This window comes from Pteronotus mesoamericanus, unplaced genomic scaffold (assembly GCF_021234165.1).
Source record: "Pteronotus mesoamericanus isolate MK-2021 breed Mesoamerican mustached bat unplaced genomic scaffold, CSHL_Meso_final scaffold_651, whole genome shotgun sequence".
Classification (NCBI taxonomy): Eukaryota; Metazoa; Chordata; class Mammalia; order Chiroptera; family Mormoopidae; genus Pteronotus; species Pteronotus mesoamericanus.
In genome coordinates, this window is record NW_026555325.1 from 7,910,984 (window position 1) to 7,930,665 (window position 19,682).

The window sequence follows — 19,682 nt, forward strand, 5'->3', positions numbered from 1 at the left end:
AACACATGGAGAGGATATCCAGCAAAGCACTCTCCTCAGTGACATCTGGGTCTGGAGGAGCCTACTGACAATTGGCAACAGGATCCTCTCCCCCCAGGGAAAGGGACGGCTCAGAGCTCCAAATAGAATAATCTATTACAGATTTCAGGTTACCAAAAGCTAAAGAAAAGGATAATAGCAAAACACTTAGCATTGCTACATGTAAAAAGGAAGGCTACTGTAATTTCCCCCCTTGGGTTATGTATTTTTATATTATTATGCATGGTTATGCATATAGATTTAAATATATTTTCATATTCAATTCAAAATTCTCTAATTCTAAATACGTAGAATAAAACAGATTTAATTGATGGCACGACTGCATTTATAAGCAAATCTAAAATTTTTGGTCACAGGAAGAATTGGCCAACAGCGTGTGCCTAGAGCAACAGAATTGGCTCCTCTGGAACGTTCTTCTGGATTTAGGAACTGTTTTTCTAAAGGAATTAAACCTGGGATTAGAGACACATAAAGATGTACTGAGAAAAGCTGAGAAATGGTGGCTGAGAAATTTGTGTTGACTATTTACTCTGCTTCTTAATATATGGCCTTAGGCAAGTGACTTAAACAATTTGGGCATCCTTTTTTTTCATCTCAAAAATTAGGAGCATTTACTCTGTGTGCCTTCAACTTCACTCTAGATTTAATATTTCATGTTTCTGTGACTCTAACATGAACTGTGCCCAACAATGGGGTTATCTGATGGTCAAAAACAAGAAAAAGCTTGGCAACTTAATTGTAATGAACTCATTTAGGAAAAAAACATAAGATATTTAGGATAATAACTGGTTTGGGGCAGAAAATAAGTCTCCCACTGCTATTTTTTGATGGAAGGATTAACCTGAAGGTGTGGCCAGAACACAGAAAGTCGTTTCATTTGCCATAGGCATGGTGACCACCATCTTAGCAAAGACCCCAGATAGATTCAAAATGGACAGCAAATATAACAGCCTATGTACTGACCACAAATATCAGAATAATATCGATTTTTCCGGTCTTTTCATAGTTTTAGCCCCTTCTTTAGAAATGTATGTTATGAATTATGATTATTGAGATGGAGCCAAGTATTCACCGGGCTCCAGCTAGATCTTTGTTTTGGGAGCATAAGCTCACTGCCAGCTGCAAACTGCAGCTGTCTGTCAGCATTTGTGAGGACAAACCGCTCCACTCTCCCTTGATCACTTAGCCATAGACTATATAATGTGCCCTCGGATCTGCTCAGCACACCCTTTGCATTTTCAATACACTTCCTGTGGGAGGTGGGAGAGTCTCAGTGTTTTGCACGCATGTTTTGGAGTAAATAGCTTGAAGCTTATGTCAAACTGAGGCCTCTAATAGAGGATTCTGTCCCAAGAAAACTACTTTGTGAAAGACTAACTGACTCTGGCCTGACATTTCCTGATCTCCAATGTCCTGAAAAAGGCATGGGAGGCTGCTACTCTGACAACCAACTGTTCTTCAGGACAGAGTGACCCCTGCGGAGAGTGCCAAGAGAATGGGCCCAAGGCCAAGAGTCTGTCTCAGTGCTAGGGAATGTAGGGGTGAGAAGGCCATGGCCAGGGGCAAAGCCAGAGGAAGAGCACAGCCAGGGTGCTGAGTGCAGCCATTCTCCTGGGCCACAGTGTGGAGCAGGGGGCAAGGCTCAATGGAATCCTTATCTTGGGAGAAATCCTAGTCTAGAGCTTTCCAGTAAATTTGGAAATCTGTGCTTAGAAAGGGGTTTTGAAGACTAATACATTTTGCTCATGTAGCATTTGCCAGCCTTCAAAGCAATATTTTATCTTTAAATTTCCAGGCATGCTTAGAATGGGAAAGAAGCCGGCACCACCACGCCAGATTTAATTAAAGCATTTGTAAAGTTAACCATGGCCTCTCCTGTTTTTTTATCAGCGTGACTCATGTAAGCTATACGGATCATTTTAGAAAAGGGCAGCAATTTAGGAATACCCTGAGAATTATCCCGGGAATTTAGGAATACCCTGCTCTCCCCAGATATTTGCATATAGTAAACTATGAGCTTCTTAAAGGGTAAAAACTAGGACTGAAGTTACTTTGGGCCCTGGAACGCTCTTAGTACATTGCAGAAAGCATGATCTGTGATCAGTCAGTACTTGTGGAAGTTATGTTTTTAGGTTTTGTTTAATAATAGTATTTTCAAATAAAAATAAATAAATCTGGAATTGCTCCCACTCATAGGAGCGGCTTTCGTTATGTAAGAGTATTTTCTCAGTAAGAAATGTGCTCTCTTGGGAAGAAAGGCACATTGCAAATTCATACTAAAACTGTACAATATGTAGCATACATATGGCCAAAGATGGCCTGAGTCACTCATCAGAGAAAGCATTCTGGAGTTTGGGAAAAGTCACATTGTGTGTGTGTGTGTGTGTGTGTGTGTGTGTGCGTGTGCGCGCGCGCGCGGGTAACTGTATGTTTGTGGGCAGGAGAGCGGCGACCCAACATAAACACTTTCTTTCCCACAACTTAAACATACACAAAGTACTTAAAATAGTTTCGTTCTGGGGTGGAAACCATTAGTGTCACAGGGTCATTAAACAATAGCAAAGCTCTGTTAGTCCATGAATTTTCCATATTCAAAAGGATAGTAAAATAAAAACAAGGCTCTGTGCAAGGGATCAATATTGTCCAAAGAAATAGCAACTTACAGAACAAGAGCATTTGGGTTGCTGGATTGCTAAATGCCTTCAATTCTCTCTGTGCTGCAGTTTTCTGCTTCCCTTGCTGTAAAGCCTTTTTGCTGGATGTGTTACATGGAATGAGCTTGCGTGTTATAATAAACACAGCGGAAGGCTGCAATAATGTATTTCAGTTAGGAAGAAGCACTTGAAAGAAATTGGTTTTGCTATACACATGATGTGAGCCAATCAATAGTGGTTTAGTCTGACAAGCACTGTCAATATCCATTGTCACAGTTCAGAAAGTCTTTAATGGATAGTTCTTCAGAACCCAATGATTTCAACACATGTTCAAAGTCTTGAAATACACTCTACCTGGCAGAAATTAATAACATGTAAACTCTTGGGATTGTATACAAGTATTTGTTTTAACGGAAAGCCAAATATCAGTCAATTAAAATTTTAACATATTAATAGATTCATATGTATTTACTTTTATATAAATAAATATGTATTGAAATTTATGTGACAACTAAGGGCATAATCTAATAATGCCAGATATATTGGAAATACCCAGTAAATGTTGAAAAAATCAGAGGCACTGGGACAGAGGGTGAGGAAGGCTCTTTTCATACCACCTGTACTGTTTACTTACTGATTGTTACAATCATGACTAAGGTTCTTCCACTGAAAAATGACAGACTTGAAATTCAAAATCCAAAATCTATATCATCCAAAAGAGAGATTGAATGCATGAGAAAGGAGAACACATATTTTGAAAGGAACAGCATTAGTCGTTGTAATAGCTTAGCGATTCTTATTAACCCTCCCCCTGAACGGGGATCCTGAACTCTTATTCCCATGAAGCAACCAGAAATAAAATAGACAGACTCTGGGGTTGTACATAGAGAAGAATGTGATTTCCTAGTTAAGCTGAGATAAGAGATAAGGGGTTTATAAACATGAATGTATGTGCTTATACTATTGTGGGCTAAGTATGCCTCTGTCTGGCTTTGTAAAAGATTGCGTGAAGACAGGAGTCAAGAAGAAGGACTAAGAAAATGAGAGGTCTGGCTAAGCCACCAGTCATTTTTGCCTAAAAGGGAGCCCTAGTCCCCATCTTGCTTCTCTACTTCTATATTCACACTCCTCTTGCTACATAAAACCACCTGGAACATGATAGGCGATTCTTGTATTTGCTTTCTGCCCTGTAGCAGAAGAGTTCAATTTGTGCTCATAGTGGTTATGGCTGCGTGAGACCCAGACGCCTTCTTCAGTTCTTCAGACTGGCACTCTGGAGAGTATTCAGCCATTAATTCTATTGCTGTCTTATGATTCACTAATTTCACCTAGGGCAGCTCGTTTTCTCTTTTAGGTCTACAGTGATAGACTTAAAATTATTTCAGTCAGGTGTTCAGGGAAACCAGATGATTTAAGCCCTTAGGTTTGAAGTGCTTGACTACAGTGGTGTCTCTCTATGTCCTTAGAACTTTGACAGCATTGCCAAACAAATGGAGAGGAAGGCAGTGGGGCAGGTTAGGAATTCCCACGTGCTCAAAATCTGACAGCCTGCATTTGATTTCTGGTTCTATCTCTTATTTGCTACATGGCTTAACCTCTCTGATGCTTAGATTTTTAATCTGTAGAATGGAGAGCAATAAGAGAATTTACCACATTGAATGATTAGGAGGATTAAATGGGATGCTTGTATACTTTTCTGAGGATGTTCAAATGTTATGTTTGAAAATCAAAGATACCTGTAGCATATTCTTAATTTACATGAGGCTATGAATTTAGGGATTACAGAAAATTATTCAAAGTTGTCATTAACCATGCAATAACAACTTAGAATACAATATCTGTACACACATTTTTACAAAAGTACAGGCAAATACACACATACACACAGTATGTAGTGGTAGTGCTCTCTGTTTATGGACAATTTAAATACTGCCCACCCAACTCAAACACTGCTTAGCATAATCTAGTATCTGAGTCAGTATGTAAAACCAGCATTAAAAATCAGCATTAAGAGCATTGAATCATGCCCTTAAATATGAATATTATTTCATTCTCCAACCTGACTTTTTTTTCACAGAAATCTAAATGCTAATTGCTGAGAATCTTGCTATGCTTTTACCTCTATGGTGTAATTATCATGCCCACAACTGTACTGTTTTGCTTTTTACTTTGTTCTCTGTAAACTTATGTGCCCATTAATCTATAAGATCTCTTCATTTGATTTGGCTGTGGCCTGTTTTCTATCACTAGGAGAGAGCCCATCCCTTCTTTTAGTATATGGTACTTCCTCATGGAAAACATATTTCTACTACATGGTATCCTCTGTCAGCATTGAAGCCCCATGTTATTTTTTTTTCTTTTTCTTTTTGGTTATTTCATTTTCAAAAGAAGCTATTGCCTTAGCTCTATAATCATTTACTTTATTAGCAAATTTATTAAAGTTTGGAATAGTTCTCAAGTGACAAATTTTACTGACACAATATCAAGTCATAAGAAGGCAAGATAAAATATCTAGTCAACAGAAGATGCCTTAATGATCTGGATCTTTATTCTACATCTTCTACTGTATTTGATTCTGTTTCAGGAAAAAATATTGTCATCAGATGCTTCTGTATAAACCACAGCTTTTTGCTATTTAGGTTTATTTTCTATTTTTCTTTCTTTCTTTTCTGAATATGTAGTATTTCCATAACTTTGGATGCAAAGATATTTTTTAAATCCTGGCTCAGAAAAAGAAAACAAACTTACAAATGGAGAAAAATTACATTTGTTATGATATTTCTCAATATTTTTACTACAGTATTGAAGTCATCATCATCTTCATCATTGTCATCATTATAGCCATCATGAAAGTTATTCATTAAGCAACTCAAAGCAATGCTAAATGCTATAAAAAGAGTAAGCAAAACACCAATTCACACTATAGAAATCATTATCAGTATAGGCACACCATAAGATATATTATCATCAAAATAAAATTATTAAGCCTATACATAAAGAGACAGTGAAGGATTTACATCATAGCCATGAATACATTAGAGGTAGAACACATGGATACATATGTATATCACTTGGAAAAGCACACATGGAATTTCCATATGGTTGAATAACAGGGACATGACAATAAACAGCCAGCTAATTATTGGTTAGATTTGGCTATTTAAAAAGTAAATATTTTTCATTGTATGAGTTCTCACTTCTCTTTAAGTGGGTAGATGGAATAAATATGAATCATTGGGTAGGTTATACCCTCCTGTTTCAAGCTGACTATTTATTTTGTATTCCTACAATGCCTAAGTGGGAATTAAGTGGTTAAAACAAAGCACTGCTGTTAAAATGTCCTGCATTCCCTCTTGCAATTATTTCCAGACTTAATCGTGATTTGTGTTTCAAGTTAAGTCACTTAAAGTTTCAATAACTTAGTTTCTCAGGCTGCAAGTTGGGGGTTGAAATTATGACTGCTATTACATTGAGCATGTGAAAAAAAGAAAAGAGGTATTAAATGGCCAACAGTACATTAAGCCCCATCTTACCCTTTCTGCCCACTCTGACACAGGGAGTTATGTGCAAAGTTTTGCAAGCTCTAAAACCACATGCTGGAGAGGGCAAAACAGTATTTATTACAGCCTCGTGAATTAGCACAGGCGTGTATACCCTGGAAAAGAATCAGGCAGGAGGTTGAAAAGAAATTTAATAAACTTTATTTCTCTTTTCAATCAATTTTGGGCATGGTGCTCTTATTTCAGTAATTTAAAAAGTGGTACAACAGGGTAATTTGGAATACAAGAAGGTCGCATTGGAAAATATGAGTGGAGACAATTCAGTACTTTTGTTATGTAATGCGTGTGATGGTTTGTGTGTGTTTTGGAATCTCTGGGGCTTAAGAGCCTGATATAACCTTATTTTGTCATTTCTTTCTGGATCTCCTTCTCTGGACACTGCAGTGTGGTAAGATGATTGCACTGAGCAACTGTCGTCAGCTTTGCTCTGAACATCCTCCTAGACTTGCAATGTGGGGAGCTCTCTCTCAGCTGCTGAGAAAACTGTCTGCACGTGATGTTGCCCCCTATGTTAAAAATTCAACAAGGAGGCGACAAGTAGCCTAGAAAGTTGTTTGTGTTAGCATTTCTGTACTTTCTTTTAGTAACCTTTCTGAAATGTTGGCTTTCTCAGCATTTCCAAATTTAAAAAAATAATAACAATAACATGTAATTGTAACATGGGAATACCATGAGAACAGCAGTTTGGCAGAAAATGGGAATATTTCAAAATAAGTTCTACAGCAAGAAAAATTCTGGCAGATGTATAATCCTGGGTCATATCGTCCAAACCATTGGATTCTGGAAGATTTGAGGGTTTTCTTTTGTGATTCCCATCCCTTAATAGAATGGTAGTAGACGTTCATAATCCAAATTCTGTTTCTTCCCCTTCCCGTTACTAAAGTTGGAAAATAAATATAGCAAAGGGCACCCTTTACAAGAAACATCCTAGCTCTAGAGGTGGTTTTAACACTATGATAGCTGTGTCAGGCATAAAACTGTGTTGGGCTAATGCCTATTCTCATATGTAGTGATATTTATCAAAGATCATCTTAAAAAGCCCAAGATCCCAACTATTCTCTAGTGTGAGCTTCTTTGGCACCAATTAAATCTCTCAAATGGTTATGAATGGTGCTTAAATCTAATGACTTTAGCCTGTGTGTATGGAGACTTATATTGCACATTGTTACTCACAATTCTCAGGCTTTAAAAAGTATTCTATTTATTTGCATTTAAAAGAAAATATTACCCATCAATGGAAGAAAAAGAGAGGAAAATATAAAAGAAATAAAGTAAATTCTAGAATACCTGGGAAGCTCATCCAATTCAGGTTAATTTTTCATAGAGGTGATTCTTCTGTAAATCAGATTAAATGCTTTGGAATTTAAGCTCATATCTCTTTAGTCTCTTTTCATTTTTCAATAAAAAGTTTAAATGGGAATGGAAAAAACTGCTCATTGGCTTAACATAAATCTTTAAATTGCAGTAAGCTTCACCCTCAAAAAGTAGTTGAATCTCTGAGGAAAAAGAAAAAGCTGAATTCTATTTTTCATAAATGATGGATTATTGTACCACACTGTGTATTTTCCAGTAAAGTGTCCTTTTATTTGCACTGTGTGATTACAAGTTTCTAAAAGTATGTGTGGGGTCACTTGGGTGCTGTGGGAAAATGGAAGGAACACTGTTCTGTTAAAATCAGTAGTGAAATCAGAAGCAAACTATGTCCTGATTATCATAGGCATGTGTTTAAATTTTGCTTTCCTTAATTGGTTATGTTGTTTTTACTTAAAACGAACAATTTGGCAAGTTTTTGTCCCTTGACAATAGAAAAGTGTAAACCATTTTATAAGTTTGGCTTTTAAAACTCAGATGGTAAACCACAATATTCAAATACTTTTAGTGCTGTTCACAGGGACCCAGTGATGGGCTTTGCTTTATGCCCATGTTTTTTACACTTTTAGTTTGTAATTGTAGTGCTTTCAAGTTATTTTGTTAATAAAAAGTATATCATATACTCATATTATAGTCATCTGCTGACTTTAACTTCTATATAACTCACCTTAGAACAAAATGAGTGAAATGAATGATGGCAAAGACCTTGTAATTTGACTTGTCATCTGAGGGTGATTATTTATGGCATCAGGAAATGGAAGCTGAAGATCTACTCTGTCTCCAGGAAAGTCATCATTAGAGGCAACTTTGGAGAGTTTGGCTATGTTCAAAACTGTGTAACGATATCCAAGTTCCTGCTCATTTCTCTGTCTGTATGAGAGGGAAACAAAATAAAACACTTGAAAATATATATTTTTTGATTTTTATATCTTTATTTTTTATTTCAATTGTTCATTTTTATTGTATTTATTTGCATTACCATTCACCTCCCATACCTTGTTCCAAAACCAATATACCTTATACATTTCTCATATGTAGAGCCAGATATTGTTATTGAAAAAAAAATTTATGTATGTGTGTGTGTGTGTGTGTGTGTGTATCTGTAATTAAGAATACTATTACCAGAGTACCTAAGGTGTTCCATAATGGTATAAATCACTATATATTCATTTTCATAATCTCACACTTATACTGTGTGCATGTGTTTTAATTTGCAAAGTCCCTCCTAATCACATCATTTTTACTAGTTCCAAAGCAGCAGAAAAAATACTTCTTTAACCCTGTATTCTTTGGCATTCTGTCATGGACACTGAAAAGATTTTGAGGTGAGACTAAAAATAGAAAATATCACCTTTGGTAATGATTATTCCACATCATTTCAAAGGTAGACTTAAGGCCAAACTTATGAGGCAGATTCTTTTCTGAAAGATGTAGTGGTCCTTCAGCCTCCGATATAGAACCCAGACCCATGGGTTCCACTGACACAGTAATCAGTTGAAGCAGATCATGCATGACTGGTGGTCATGGTAATGACTGGGCCCAGGTGGAACTTGATGGGATGTCATATAAGCACATTACATTCAGGTGCTCAGAGTGACTCTTCCCATCATACAATTGTGAACCAGTTAATGACTGATATTCACGATCCTGTAGAAGGAATTGTTGCTATTGGCACTTGTTATTTCTCCAAAATGACCTGAGGTCAATTGGTCTACTAAGATCCCTTAGTCTCTTGTACTTTATGCTGCTTTTCATGCTGTATTATAGTTACAGAGGCCATATGCATTTTTATCCACAACAGTCAAATCCAGCACTGCCATGCATGTAGTAGGTTGTCAATGTGTGTGTGTTTATTTGTTTTATCATCTAGCAACACTATCCAGAAATATAATATGAGGCATGTGTGTAATTTAAGATCTTCTAGTAGCCACATTTTAAAAAGTAAAAACAAATGTTTTAATAGTATATTAATTTTAGTAATATGTCTTATTTAATAAAAAATATCTAAAGCATTATTATTTCATCCGATGGAGCAAGCTGCGTTTCAAGTGACTAGTGGCTACCATATTGGAGAGCACAGGTCTAAAGCAGTGCTTTTTAAACCATGTTCAGGTACATGTAGAAAATGATACCATTTTTATAGCCCACTGGAGTAAATAGATAAGACTGTTCACAGCCAATGGCAACTGACCAAGGGGCTCAGGCTGCCTTGCTTCCTGCTCAGTTACCCTGAGTGCTGAGGGGAAGAAAGGCATTTTCCTCTACCCTCAAGGTTCCTTCAGCTGGTACAATTCAGTAGACGTGACACACACATTAGCAAGAGAAAATAACTAAATTTTAATTATATATAAATGTATGAGAACCCTGCATACTCAAGAGCATCAGAAACCCCACATCACCACATACATGACAGGTTCAGGGATGAAAAGGGAAATTGATATATACTGTTTAAAACTTTTTGAGCTAGGGATGAGACAAGGCACCTTGAGGCTTCAAAAGGTAATTGCAAGGAGAACAACTATTTACCAATTATTAGTTTGCCCTGCTACATAGGTACATGAAAAGTTATTTCTGGTGGTAATTCTTATCATGGGCCAGCTTCCTAATTTAAATTCTTCTAGATAGTTAAGGGGCAAGCAGAAATCTTTCTTGAACCTGCAGTGTCTAGGTTGCCTTTAGCTCAAAATAATCTGCATACCGCTGAACGCATCTTCGGGTGGCTTGTTCTGAAACCTTGCAACATCCATAACTCTTGCCCTATATAGTCACTTTGCCAGGCACAATAGTTGGAAACTCTTGTCTACACAGTGATTTCCAGGCTTTTCACATGATAGACCCATTGACCATAGTGGTTGTATTTTTACAACCAACTCTTAAAAAATAGGTAGCAAATATATGATAGACCAAATACCTATACATATAAATTATCTATCACATATATGATATATACTTACAGAGAGATATCTTATAGAGAGGTATTATTAAAATATTTTTTTACTTTTTACTTTTTAGTTTCCTTATAGTTTCTTGGTGTGTGAACAGACCTTGCACTACCAATAAATGAGAACTTAAGCAGGTCTTAGAACTTTTCTCCTCATTTTACGGCAGTGACTCTCAACAGGTAACAATTATCTGCCCTTCTCTCCACCCCCGAGGTGACATCTGACAATGTTTGGAGACATTTTTAATGTTCACAACTAAGGAGGGCTACTGGTATATCATGAGTAGAGGCCCGGGAGGGTCCTCAGCATTCTACACCTCCTGCACAGGACAGCCCTATTTAAAGAAAAAAAAAAACAAGCAAAAAAAACCCATCTGACCTAAACTGTCAATAATGCCAAGGTTAAGTACCCTGATTTAAAGTAATATAAAATATTACGATCCTTTTAACTGGCAATATTGTCTTAATTCAATATTTAATAGTGTCTAATCTCATGTGAAAATCAAAACTTTAACTTAATTTAAAATTAAAATTCCAGTCTTTAACTAACTGGAAGGGAGCAGAATGTTTTCCTTTCTTTCCTCAGCCTTAGACTTCCTCCTGACTTCCCATCTTGCTAACACAAGTTTGCGACAACTTTGCGGTCAAAGCTAGGGAAAGAATGATGCAGAAGTGTCCTTATTTGACCAGTCATAATAAGGCTTCTCATACTGTAGGCCAGGCAGACTTTTTCTTTTTCTTAATTTTTATTGAATTTATTGAGGTTATATTGGTTAATAAAGTTATATGGGTTTCAGATGTACAATTCCATAATATATTAGCTATATATTATGTTATATGTTCACCACCCCAAGTCAAGCTCCTTCCATCACCACTTATTCTCCTTTACCCACTTCTACCTCCCCCCAACCCTCTTTCCCTCTGGTAATCACCATACTGTTGCCTGTGTCAATGAGTTTTTTCTCTTTGCTTATTCCCTTCACCTTTTCTCGCAGCCCCTCAGTCTCACTCCCTTCTGACAGCTGTCAGTCTATTCTTTGGATCCATGAGTCTGTTTCTATTTTGTTTGTTTGTTTATTTTTTTCATCATATTCTACATATAAGTGAAATCATACAGTACTTGTCTTCCTCTGACTGACTTATTTCACTTAGCATAATACTCTCTGGGTCCACTTATGCTGTTGCAAAAGGTAATAGTCCCTTCCTTTTTATGGCCTAGTAGTATTCCACTATGTAAATGTCCCACAGCTTTTTTATCCACTCATCTGTTGGTGGGAACTGGGGCTGCTTCTAAATCTTAGCTATTTTAAATAATGCTGATATGAACACATGGGTGCATATAGGGGTTTCTTTGGACATGCTCCCATAAGTGGAATCACTGGGTCATAAAACAGTTCCATTTTTAATTTTTCAAGGTAACTCCATATTGTTTTCTACAGTGACTGCACCAATCTACATTCTTCCAACAAGGCACCAGGGTTCTCTTTTCTCAACATACTCACCAACGCTTGTTGTTTCTTGATTTATTGATGATAGACATTCTGACAGGTATGAGGTGATTTCTCCTTGTGCTTTTAATTGGCATTTTTCTGATGATTAGTGACTTTGCGCATCTTTTCATGTGCCTGTTGGCCATCTGTATGCCCCCTTTGGAGAAGTATCTATTCCGGTCCTTTGCCCATTTTTGAATTGCATTGTTTCTTTGTTTTGGTGTTGAGTTTTACAAGTATTTTTGTAAATTTTGGTTGTTAACCCCTTCAGATATATCATTGGTGAATATTTCTCCCAGTCTGTGGATTGCCTTTTCATTTTGTTAATGGTTTCTTTTGCTGTGCCAAAACTTTTTAGTTTGATGTGGTCCCATTTGTTTATTTTTTTCTTGTTTCCCCTGCCCGAGGAGATATATCAGAAAAAATATTGCTACAAGAAATGTCCAGATTTTACTGCCTATGTTTTCTTCTAGGATTTTTATGGTTTCAAGTCTAACAGTTGAGTCTAATCTATTTTGAGTTTATTCTTGTGTATGGTGTAACAAGGTGGTCTAGTTTTGGTCAGACTTTTTAAAAGCAGACAGTCTCCCTTAGGCAATTTTGTGGGTTCCTTTGAGACCCCATTAGGAACATTTGACTTCAAATCCTCTAATTTCAGGCAATTTATTTTTTTCGAGGTCCATCTTCCTCCTAAGTGCCCCCTGCAGCCTCTCTCTCTCTCTCTCTCTCTCTCTCTCTGCCTGAGTTCATCAAGAGGGGATAGGATGGCTCAAATCTAGCTTCCTTACAAGTAGAAGTTGGCAAAATGTTTTTCACCCAATAACTATTTAAAAAATATATTTGATTGAAACCTTTCAATTTTAAATGAGTAACTGAGCTCCAGATATATTTATTTCCTTTCCCCTTCCATTCTTTCACGAATACTCCAGTAAATTAGAATACCAGATGAAAATTCCGTAAAACTGATCCCATATCCAGACTTGACCTTGGACAAGTTACTTATCCTCTTTGCCTCAGCTTCATCTCTAAAATATGTAGAATTATTTTACACATTTCAAAAGGTGATTGTGAGAATCAATTCAATAAATGTTGGCTGAACATTGCTATATGCTAAACAATATTTGAAATATTAGGGACACATTAGTGGAAAGCATTTATAAAAGTAGATAAAAACCCCCACTCACATGAAGCTTACACCACAGTAGAATAAAGTTATATCATGTTAGCTTCCTTGGAGAGTACCAAACACACAGTAAGTTTTCAATGCACTTTAGGTACACATATTATTATTAACCCAAGTGAATAATTGGCTTTTTCTAAAGTATAATATGAGAAGAAAAGAGGTTTTTGTATGCCTAATAAAGTACCCCAAAACCTCACATTATGTCAATAATTGGGTTAAGGCAGTAGAGAGACCAGTTAATATCTATCTTATCTTATCTGATAAAGATAATAAACACTTAACACTCATAATAAGATACCTTAAATATATTTAGACTCTATGCTTAACGAAGGTCCAGACCTTAAGTGTCGGGTGAATCACTGAATTCATAGCCTTTAGCACTGGGTCTGATGATCAGTAGACATTCAGCAAATATTTGTTCAGGAATGAATTTGACACACACCTCATTTTGAAGTTAAAGGTGAGGAGAGGAAGTTGAGGATAGGGAACTGCTGAAGACATGGAAAAAGTTTGAGACCACTTTATGTTTCAGAATTTCCCGTGTAACTGGTGGTAATTTTGACCTCAATAAGAAGAATAAGAAATATCTGCTTCAGAAAAAGAAATCACTTTGGGCTAACATTAAAAAAAGAAGAAGAAGAAAATTGAAAAAATTATTTTGACTATCAGGACCTTTGAAAATACCTGAATTACCTACAGACAACATGTAATAATAATTAGTTAAAACTGGCAACTCTAAAGCATTTCCCCCTTGTTTAGATGAGTTTTTATTTGAAGATAATTTTGTGTATAGATATTGAGAGGTAGAATTGTCCAGAAAAGGTTATCATATTAACTACCAGGGAATAAAAATAAAAATAAAATGTGACTATATGAAGCTAACCATGTTCTCATTGCACATTCATGTTGCAGCAGAGCTAACACTTTCAGATAGGCAAATTTTAACTCATATGCCCTGTCTAAGCAGAAGGGCTTAAGCCATTAATTCAGGGAGTTGTTCCATAACTACTGTTTTCTATTCATATTAGCATAAAGTAATAATCATAAAGGAGAAATTTACTGAAAGCCTCTAACTTGTTTTTCTTTTTTAATCTCCAGTGTTCAGACTGCATCATAGTGCTTCTGATACAAGCGACAAAAAACGAGTTAAAAGCAGATTAAAGAAGTTTATTACCCGAAGACCTTCCCTGAAAAGTCTACAAGAAAAAGGACTTATTAAAGGTACAGAACATTTTGTACTTTTACTGTAACAGTGTTAAATGAATGTGACTCTGTGTCCATAGCAGATTTCTTCAGATCTAAAGAAATATTAGGAATATTTTATCTCTTTTGTGGTTACTTATTAAATGTTCTGCTCTATAAGAGAAAAAAAATTGTCCAGAATAAATAAAGGATACAAAATAGGATTGCTGCAAAAAAAAAACTACTCAGTTTTGCCCTCAGAGGATCTGAGCGCTGCACCAGTAATGGAGAAGGGGTATCTTGGCGGCACATCAGAATGATTCCATGACTCCGTATGACTGGACAATCCCAGTGTATACCTATTGCCCCAGCATACTTAATAACAGCAGCCCTTTCCACTCTCAGGCATGTCCTGCTTTGGATGATAAGTTATCTGATCACCCTAGTCATAGTCTAAAGTAAATGCAAGGGAGAAGTGCTAGGATGGAAGTCCAAGTACAAACTAGCATCATGAAAATGTGGTGGGAATTTGAAAACTGGAAGACTGAGAGTTCAAATTAATTTAAATAAGCAGATACTTTTGTAAATATACCTACAGTAGAGAATAAAATATCCTAGAGCAAGCTAGCCACCAGAATAGAATAACGTAGACTCTGGCATCACGCTAATTGGAAATCGGACCTTTGTTCTACCACCAATTTGTAATGACATTGAGCAAGTTATGATCTCTCTGAGCCTTGGATATTTCTACTGTTAAATGGGAATATTTATACCCACCATTGAGAGAAATACATGAGATAATTTACATAAAGCATTTAACAGAGTTTCTGGAACACAAGTATTCAATAAACATTCACTGTTATTAATATTGTTATTATTTATTATTGTTGATACCACTGTTAGTATGACAGATATATGAAAGGATGGATAGATAGATCAAACCAGTGATACAGATTTTGATAGCTAGAAATTATTTTATAGATCACACAGCAAAAATGTATTTTCCTGACCAAGAAAAAATGTGTCACATCCATTATTCTCCCTGTTTTTCAGATTTTCTAACTTATTAATTTGTTTTGAAAATTAAATATAAGAAAAACTTAGAAAATGGGTAAAATAAACTCTTGAAACAAACTCTGAGGACAAAGTTGAAAGACTGATTCTTATAGAAGTCAAAAGGTGATTTACTATATAAAAATTTCTCAGGAAAAGGGCAAAATGTTCATATTTTTAGCAATACTTAATATGAGAATTATTTAAATAGTTTACAATACGTGACATATTAATTCCAGTCCATTTTGAAACAGGTGAACATATCACAAGGATCATTTGCTTTCTGAACCAATCCTGAAAGGTGAAATTTTATGAAGCATGTGCACGGATATGACTAGCAGGCTGAGAAATTCTTGGAATAGAAGCATTTGGGGGTAGAAATAGCACATACTCTGAAGCATTCCATCCCAGAGTTTTAATCACTGAAAATGTTCTTTCCAGTGCCTCAGGCAGTATTTGATCCTCTACAAATTCAATTATATATAATAACGTACTACTATCTTCATCTCTACCTTAGAATTCATCCCATAGATCATCATTTTCTTAGGATTCAGTCACAGGTTACCTCTCATCATCTTGAAAAAAAATAAAATAAAACCAGTTTATTAGCCCAAACAATCTCAATCTGACATAAAGTCTAAAATTTTTATGATGCTGGCAAGATGAAATATCTTTTAATACAGTGGCATGTTCTGGCCCAATCAAAATGCTAAAGAATTAGTAACAATTAGTAACTGTAGTACTCTAGAACTGGTCTCAGAAAGCAGCAGAAGAGCCGCATGCATTGTGCAGTCTTCATACTGATGCAATGGAACCACTGAACACACTCTGCCCTGCACACTTCCTATCTCAGAGCGCCATTAAATTCTCACTGTAGCTGGCCAATGAGTCAGTATTCATTAGTAGGGCTATGGAAAATCTTTGTGAAATTCTGATTTGATAAGCTGCCATTGTTGTCTTCAGTGGAATTTTATTCCAAATACAGATCGTTATGCAAATATAGTCACTTCTTGGGTTAGTTTCAATTTTAACTGTGAATTTTTTAAAGGCTTTTACTGAGATTTTTTTTTAACTAAGTAAAAAGCATTAAACCAATTTTTAAAGCTACAGGCCCAGTAAAATTGAGCACTTTAAGTTTATTTTCTTAGCATATCTAAGGCAAAGACTTTGAAAAAGCAATGAAATAAGGGTTTTTGAAAGGTTATAAAAAATCATAAAATAAGTTAATGATGATTGTTAAATGGTTAATTTCTCTAAGTTACATGACTTAACTCTTTCAAGGAAAATTATTTAGGAAGAAAAAGGTGTAATAACTTTTTAAATTTTTCTGGAGTGCGTTTGTTCAAAGATTGTGGATCAAATTCTTTAAATGGTCTAATCTTTCAGGTCTGGAATACAGACCTTCATTATCAAGGTCCAGGAAGCTCTGCATTGTAGTTTGGGTTTTACAGTATAGAGGACCACAAACACTTTCCAGTGTTTAATCTTTCAGGTAATGGTACTAGAAAGTTGAGAGGCCTTGCTTTGAATTCACCCAGTCTTTACTGAGCACCCACTGTGGATCAGGGAGAGCTATACTTTATTAACTTTATGATGCCTACCATAAAAGTGAAAAAAGAAATTGTCCTAATATCATGTAGTCTACACTGAGTCATAAACCCTTTCTTCAAAACTTTTTTTTGTACTCATGGAGACCTGACTAATATGTGATTTCATTGGCTTAAATCTAGATTTGGAACTAATCACTTGATATGGTTACATTTTCTAATTCCTTTAATATGACTGATGAGAAGGGTGCATTGTGAGGCCAAAAACGAGCTGGCGGATAATTCTGAACGATCACCCAATGGAACGGAATCTTAATAGTCCAAGTTGAGTGTAGCATTCATTGTGCCATTTTAGTGGTAGCTTCTGAAAAGCCTTCAATTTCTCCAACTACTTTCACATTTGGCAAGAGGGGAATGGTGAGCGCTTTTTAATTCTCCATTTTTCCTTTTTATTGAATTTATTGGAGTGACATAGGTTAACAAAATTATACAGGTTTCAGAAGCACAGTTCTACAGCATATCGTCTGCATATTGTATTGTGTGTTTACCACCCCGAGTCAAATCTCCTTCCAGCATCACTTATCCCACTTTCACCCTCCTCCACTTCCCCACACCCTTCTGCTCACAATCTCCACACAGTCGTCCATGTCCATGAGTTTTTCTTTTTTCTTTTTTCCTCAATCCCTCCACCTTCCCCCCCGAACCCCCAACCACTGAGAGCTTTTTGAATGCATGAGTTTATTGTATTGATCCTTTCATTGGAAATAAAACTCTAATCAGTTTCATATGTAAATTATAGGCGAGAGAGCACATTTTGGGGTGGTAGGTGTGTTTGTACATACCCTCTATTTGCTTTTGAAACTGAAGTAATAACCCTTTAGTATCAGCCAAACTACTTTATGTAATTTTTCAAGTAACATCATTGACATCCAAGAACAGAAAACACTTGGACACACAATTTTTAGAAAAGATAACAATTGTTTGATGTTTTTAGGAGCAACTAGTATTTCCTTATATCAAGTGATTAAGTTAGAATTGTATGTTCAGAAAGTGGTTTCTTTCATCTTAATACAGGCAAAACCATATTGGATGGTATTAGTAGAAACTGAAAGCAATGCTGGATTACTTCTATTTTTTAATCAGTATATTACAAAGAAAACCACCTGTTTAAAGATTAACTATGTCTGCAGGACCTGATACAAGAGAGTGCTTTCCTGCTTCGTCCCAGTTTTGCTCCTTACAGGGCACCACTTGGAAGTGCTCCTATTTATAGTTCTTCTGGTGGTTGCTGCCGTATTTTATGTTACTGTTATTTGGGGTATAGGTTAGTGTACTTTTGTCAATACTTTCCTTACTTTTTAATGTCATCGTGTCTTGATTTTTAAAGCTTAGATATTACCTCAGTATTTTTCTGGTTGGTTGTTTGTTTTACAATAGGCATGAATTCATCTCAGTTAAATGAGACCTCATCTACCTGGCCCTTTTCCTCCCCAAATACTCATGCTTAAATACAGCTGCTTTCTCTTAAACATTCAAAATACTTAAATCTCTATTTATTGTCCCATTAACCACAGAAGATTGAGACTTAATGCTTCCTTTGATATGATGAGAAATTTATTGCCTTCTTCCTCTCTCATCTCCTCTGCCTTTGCTATTGTGATCTGTACTTCTACATCATGAAAATTTGTATTAGTTCACTTATTTCTCTAAGTATAACTTATTTATAGTTAATTCTAAAGGTTAAAAATTAAAAACACAGCATTCATAAAATTACGGTTCTATACGGTTGTTTACTACAAAGCCAAGGACCAGACTGCCTTCTCTGTTCTTACAGTACCGTGACCTCGGTGGCTCTCAGAGTGACGCCCTTGATCATGGTGAAAAAGATTCTCCTTTCTTTTACATTTGAGAGTTATACTAGTGTGTTTATACTGTTTCAGAAGCACAATCAAGCCTTTCATTAACCCCTTATTTTGCATCTAAGTGTGAAAAAATTATTCAACAGCATACACTTTATATTGATCATATAAATAATATGCTATCTTTGGCCATGTTCCAAATTGGATTAATATATCCATGGGTCCAATGTTGTGCCTTATGTGCTACATAAATTATGTTCTTATTTTTGAGGCTTGTGCTTCATCATTTACTTACAATCATGCCATACTTTAGTTTGATATATTGTTTGTGAATTTCTTATATAGACTTTTTCCCCACAGTTTAAAATTTGTATTGCTTTCTGGGCCTTTATATCATTAAGAGTTTAATTATCTCAATTAAACAGTCTACATATTCTAGTCCTTGGAATGCCTTTTTAAGTCCTTCCACCATCTTAACACTAATTTGAATTGGTTGTTTTCCAGGCTTCACCTTTATCACACTGTGACTTCCTTTCACTGATTTTTTGACTTGTATTCACTGTCATCTGAATCACGTGCCTTGTCTTTATTGCTTTAAATTCTTTTATTATTGTGTAACAGCTCTGGTAACTCATTTAGAACTTGAATGTCTAAAAATATCTTCAGTATCCCCCACAAATAATAGTTTAGTTGGGCATAAAATTCCACTGCCTTTAGAATATAGAGTTACAGGTTCCATTTTTTATTTCTGTTACTTTGATTATTTTACTTGCAGAATCCTTGGGATTTTTGTCTTTATTTGA

The 19,682-nt window shown here is 35.8% G+C and overlaps 1 protein-coding gene across 1 annotated transcript in view; it reads left to right on the forward strand.

The window, feature by feature from the left end:
* The window catches only part of ARHGAP15 (Rho GTPase activating protein 15), a 609,081-nt gene that overhangs the window by 336,953 nt on the left and 252,446 nt on the right, over positions 1–19,682 (forward strand). Inside the window, exon 9 of the mRNA XM_054562678.1 lies at positions 14,337–14,459. Coding sequence (XP_054418653.1) covers positions 14,337–14,459 — 123 coding nt within the window. The remainder of the gene's footprint in view (positions 1–14,336; positions 14,460–19,682) is intronic.